Source organism: Agrilus planipennis, unplaced genomic scaffold, assembly GCF_000699045.2.
Source record: "Agrilus planipennis isolate EAB-ADULT unplaced genomic scaffold, Apla_2.0 scaffold1, whole genome shotgun sequence".
Classification (NCBI taxonomy): Eukaryota; Metazoa; Arthropoda; class Insecta; order Coleoptera; family Buprestidae; genus Agrilus; species Agrilus planipennis.
Genome location: NW_020442466.1, coordinates 4004923 through 4010589, shown reverse-complemented (window position 1 = coordinate 4010589; position 5667 = coordinate 4004923). Strand labels below are relative to the sequence as shown.

The following is a 5667-nucleotide window of genomic DNA, read 5'->3' as shown; positions in this document are numbered from 1 at the left end:
TGACTGTTGTTTTGTTTCTTAAAACAAAATCAAACTCTGCGTTATTGTTAATTGGAACCTCCTTCTTTTTTCTATTGTTATTATATTAATTTTTTAATTATTGCTAACACGACAACGCATACTTAAAGAAATTTTTAATGACGGTAAGCCTGTTTCCACCGGAAGAGGGGGAGATAGCGGAAGTGTTTGTGTTGGCAGTACTGGCGACAGCAGCGGGTGCGTTTGCGCCGACAGGTAACTTCAGCCCACTGCGATCGATTAAAAGAGCATACGGTCATAACGACAAAAGAACAACAAAACAAAGTAAAACAATACGCACATCTATTAACAAATGAACTAAAAAAGAAGAAACGACTGGCAATTGACTGACTTCAAAATTTTCATTTGTTTTGTGTATAAATACTAAAATTATTGTAGTAATATCTAAAACTTCGTAAAAAAACAATTGCATACATTCTTATTAAAATTAAAGTGTAAAGATAATGAATCTAATAATAAAAAAAACATATAAAATAAAGTAATGACTATTGACTGACCTTCGTACAGGTTGACTATTGGGCACGGGACTGGTCGTGGGTGATAGGGAGGTGTTCGTTGGGGTGCTAGAAGTACTCGTTGTAACAGAATTGACAGTAGATGTACTGCTAACGGAAACTGTCTCCTCTTTGTCTTGGTGCCTGCAATGGTGTCAATAAAACATTAAAATTCCAAACCTTACCAAATTTCTGTATCAATTAGTCTCAAATATGCAACAAAAAAAAAATGGACGAGAACCAAACACAAACATAACTCGGTACCAATTAGTACATTCAATGTAACAAAGTCAATTTGAAAGATCGATAATTATTAGATGTTTTTTTTTTCTTTTTCGTTAAAGAAAATATGAATTTTACAGGCAAACTTTAGTTCTTGAGACAAACAAAATGAAAATGCCATAGAAATGAATTAATTAATTAAAAATCAAACTGTTTAGTTTTATATCGTCACTTGTTTAAAAACAATCCAACAGATGTCATTCTCGCATAGAAACAAACGAAAAGCGGTCACAATAGCACATCTAAATAGTAGGCTGGGGACGCACATCGCAAAGCATGCAGCACATGACGTGTACGTATAAAAAGCGAAAGCACAGACACGGAAGTCAGATCATGTTATTCATCAAAACGACGAAACAAAAAACAAAAGATTCCCGAGCAGTACAAAAAACAAAAAAAAAAAAACGACAAAAGAATAACTAATAACAAAAATTAAAAAAAAAAAGTCAAAACAAAATTGAATCGTGCGTACCTGTTTTGCTGCCGGTTTTTGTTAGAAGGGGCGATGATGTACTTAGATTGGGAATCGTAAGGGAAGGAGTAATGAGTGGGATCAGAGCTGGCCTGTATGCGTGCACGCAGCGCCTGATATCGCGTGTAGAACCTAAACATGCAAGCAAAGGAGTATTAGACGCGACTAAATAGAAATACTACTTTAGAAGTTCGCCACTGTATTCGTCGCATTCGGGGGAATAACCGGCGCGACGTTCGAAACTGGAATATTAGTTTTTGAACGAGCTTAATGAATTAAAACAAAACAATAACGAACAATTGCAAAAGGGGTTTATTCGTTCATTTGGACAGACTGATAAGTAGAGAAGCTTTACGTGACCGATATGGTCGAAAGAGAGGGCGAGAGGGGAGATGGGAGAACTGTAAATTGTTAAGTATTTAATAGATATCAAAAAATAAAGATTATTACTTACCCAAGAAGAATTACTTACTAATTAGGTAATCAAAACAGAAAATAAGAAACGAAAATGAATGAACGAAGAGGAGAGACTATGAATTATTGATTATGCAAAATAATATCAGAAAAAAGGTAGAAAACGTGATAATACTGGAGTAAAAATAATATCAATCGAGAGGCGGAAATTTGTTAAAGTATAAATAAAGCCGGAATGTAATAAATAAGCTGAAGCAAGAGAGCTGCAAAAAAGATTAATAATAAAGCATTGGTTCCGAAGAGTACAGAAATCGATGATAAATACCAAACAATAATAATAATAATAATCTTCATTCCCTTTCATATGAATAATAACAGTAATTCAAAGAGTTAGACTCAGTTCAAAAAATAATATTTATAACAATTATTATTATCTACGGAATAAAAAAGTATCGCATTCTGCAAACACAGTCTACTTTTTCTACGAACTAAGCAGCAAAATTGTAAAGTAGTAGTAGTAGTAGATCAAAAGAATAAAAAAACATTTGAAAACGATAAAAAACATTCGAAAATCTTCTATAACAAAATCAATCTAAATAAGAACGTTTTTCTTTTTTTTTTTTTTACTTCTAACCAAATGCAAAAACAATAACAACAATTTTCAATTATTTCTGTAAACAAATGAATTATTCTTTAATACTGCAATTTAATCCAAAACAAAAGGCAAATTTATATTAATAAAGGCAAGCAATATGATAACATTATGTATTATCCCCAGATAAAATTAATTAGTTATTATTAAATACTCAGCAGCGTTAGATAACTTAAACGGTTATTCATATATTGGCTGATAATGACGAAATAAAATAAATAAACAAAATAGATGTTAAAAGTCACAAATTATACTCACTCTGGGTCATTCTGGAAACTATTGGTCCGTCTCAGACTAACTTCGTTTTCATTATTTACATCCGATGTACTCTTGTCTTCTGCAAATAAAAAATATTAATGAGAATTTTACAAATCTTCCAACGGCAAGAGAGTCCTAATTTTTTTGTTTATTACCAAGTATTAACCTAAATATTAAAATCATTATTAACACAGCAAGAAAAGTGTACACAAATTAATGATATGATGAGTTAGTCAGTTGTTTATTAGTTTCAAGCGTTTCATTTTCTATTTTTTATTTTATTTTATTGTTAAAATGCTGAGGACCAGTAGGTAAGTTAGAAAAGTGCTTTGCAAATGTTTGACAACGTTAAACGAAAAAAAAAAATACTATCGTAGACTCCTCCTNGAAAAGAAAAGGTTAGAAGCGTTCGAAATGTGGTGTTATAGGCGGATGATGAGGATATCGTGGGTAGAAAAGGTTAGAAATGAAGAGGTATTGGAAAGAATAGGAGATAAAGAGGACTCTATGGAAGTCAATAAAAAATAGGGGGGTAATTTTTTACATTAGTTGACATTGGAATTGAGACATGAAGTTTAGTCACGTAGGTAGTACTCACCAAGTAAAGTAGTGTAGTAGTATAAAAATCAATGTGAGTGAGATACAGGCCCTCAAAGTTTTCTTAATCGGAGGAAATTCCGGTAGGTACGGCCCTGGCTTCAGCCTTCCGTCAGCTGTTCCCGCCAAACATCGTAAATATCTTCCTAACATTATTCTAATGTATCAGCCCGCCTTCGGCGGGCAGGGGCATTAAGCGAGCTCGAGTCTGTCATAAATCTACCTAACTAAACAATGACGTCATCAATGCATATTTGGCGAGAACAGCTGACGAAGGGCTGCAGCCAGGGCCGTACCAACCGGAATTTCCTCCAATTAAGAAAACTTTACGAGCCTGTATCTCAAGCTACATTGGTTTCCGCATGGAATTAATACTACCACACGATTCTACATGGTGAGTACTACCTACCTGAGTAAACTTCATGTCTCAATTCCAATGTCAACTAATGTAAAAAATGACCAATAGGGGAGATAGGTTGGTAGGACACCTTCTCAGGAATGCAGGTGTAGTCAGAGACTTATTAGAGGCAGAAACAGGAGTTAAGAGGAGTAGATGCAGACCTAGATTAGATTACTGATCGCAAATAGTTAAGGATGTGGGCTGTTCTAGTTTTAGGGAAATGCGAAGTTTAGCTCAGGATAGGGAAGAGTGGAGGTACGTGTCCAACCAGTCTTTAGGACTGACGACCTTCTGATGATGACAAGAGTTAGCATCATTTTATTGCTTAGCAAATGTTTCGTTCAGCATATCCGGCCTCTTCAGCCAGCTGACTCGTATACCATTCTTTTGAGAAATTTTTATTCTTTTGGTCCCCAACGGTCCCTCTATCTTTGGACATAATACCATTCGTTTTAATTTAATTCGTACAATTTAAAAAAAATCCAATTTAAGGACAAACGAATAAATCACTAAATCAGGCCGTAAACGTTTCGTTCCGTCTCGATTTATTACGTAATCGTGCGCGTGTAACGACAACATCGATCGTTTATATGTACAGAAAGCAGACGCGCGTCGTTAAAAGCATTCGCGTATTTGTTTATTTAGAGAGACGGAGAGGGGGGAATTAAAGGTAAAGTTTAAGGTACCTTTATTTTTAGTACAGACGAACGACTATTTGTTTATCAATCGACTGGCTGACCAGGCACCGTGACATTGGTGTCCTTCTTCTTTTAGACACCGAGTAAAAATATCAATTCGCAGCCGGGGTCGGAGTCAATGACGTTTCGAAATTAAAATATATTTTGAAAATTTAAGTTGTTTCTTATCGTTTAAACCCTAAATATTGCGATAAATTTTATAATAACGTTGAGCGTGAGCCGCGAGCGGCGATCGATACGACGACACCTTAATAACTTTGACAACCGAAACACAGATGGCGCGCAGACATATGCACTCGGAAAACGGATCGATTAAAGACAGATGATATAAGTAGCGCGAAAACAGCGATATAAATTCGTACCAAGCGATATGAGCACAGGGCGAGATAAATAAGCGATTGTTACTATAGATAAGTGTATACAGGGCGTTATAAATTGCTCATATACAAGACCTGCTCGGATACTGGGCTCTACAAATTCAGAGATCGTCCTCACCTCATCGTTGTTAACGTTTGAGCTGTCCTGGGCATCTCCTCCCCCTGTGGTCTCTTTACTAGGGTCCAGGTCCTTAAAAACACAAGGAAAAAGTTGTTAAACTGACTCTAGATGTCTTTCAATAGATTTATTAGACACTCACATCCAAGTTGTCGAATGCTACCACTCCGGTGGACCTCCTCTTTGGTCTCCTTCTTCTTTGGATGGCTGCTTGGGTGGCGAGGGTCGCCTGGGCGTTCCTGGCATCGTTTTCCTTGTCTTGTTCTAAGAAATTACGTTTAAATTTACTTATTGGACACACGAGGGAGTGGAACAAGAGTGAACGATATTGTACCTCTTTCTTCTTGAGATTTGGGCCTTCGAAGGGGCAGTGTCACTGTCGTCTCTGCGGTTTCGACAGGGGCCGAGGCCGGTCTGGGAATCGGGGCCGAAGAAGCCGCAGGTCTTCTCAAGAACGAGGGCACCGGTGGCGGCTCGTCATCTTTCGTTGCATCTTCCAATTTGAACTGAAAGAAAAAAAAAATATGGGAAAATACATAAAGAGAAAATCGAAAAATGTGGGAATGTTGGCAATTAAAGATTTAATTTCTAAAATATTTACAGTATTTTTTTTTTTAATTAATTCACGTTTACCAAATAAAGTTAATATATATTTACAACAAAAACTAATTAAAGTGGTAATACTTACATTGGATCGCTTTGGTTAGTGTTAACGTGATAGTGAAGGTGTTTTGTTGTGAAAAAAAAGTTAAAAATTCGATAAAAAAAACATTTATTATGCATAAAAACAACAGAAAAACATCTACATGTATAGTAATTACCAAAACAAAAAGTTTAGAAAGCTACACTGCAATTTCAAAACTCGA

At 35.7% G+C, this 5667-nt stretch overlaps 2 protein-coding genes across 6 annotated transcripts in view; both read right to left on the bottom strand.

Annotated features, from left to right (window-relative positions):
- The window catches only part of LOC108733800 (protein phosphatase 1 regulatory subunit 12A), a 35042-nt gene that overhangs the window by 11380 nt on the left and 17995 nt on the right, over positions 1-5667 (bottom strand). Inside the window, exons 12-14 of the mRNA XM_025981120.1 lie at positions 5136-5307; positions 4944-5065; positions 4802-4873 (exon numbers count right to left, since the gene is read on the bottom strand). Of these exons, the coding sequence (XP_025836905.1) occupies positions 4802-4873; positions 4944-5065; positions 5136-5307 (366 nt within the window). The remainder of the gene's footprint in view (positions 1-4801; positions 4874-4943; positions 5066-5135; positions 5308-5667) is intronic.
- LOC112906629 (protein phosphatase 1 regulatory subunit 12A) overlaps positions 89-5667 on the bottom strand; it is a 15036-nt gene continuing 9457 nt past the window's right edge. For 4 of the 5 annotated variants that reach the window (XM_025981121.1, XM_025981124.1, XM_025981122.1 and 1 more), the window contains 4 exons: positions 2612-2690; positions 1288-1419; positions 537-677; positions 89-248 (listed from right to left, as the gene is read on the bottom strand). In XM_025981121.1, coding sequence (XP_025836906.1) covers positions 104-248; positions 537-677; positions 1288-1419; positions 2612-2690 — 497 coding nt within the window. In that variant the 3' untranslated portion in view covers positions 89-103. The remainder of the gene's footprint in view (positions 249-536; positions 678-1287; positions 1420-2611; positions 2691-5667) is intronic. The other variant, XM_025981123.1, reaches the window with a different exon arrangement.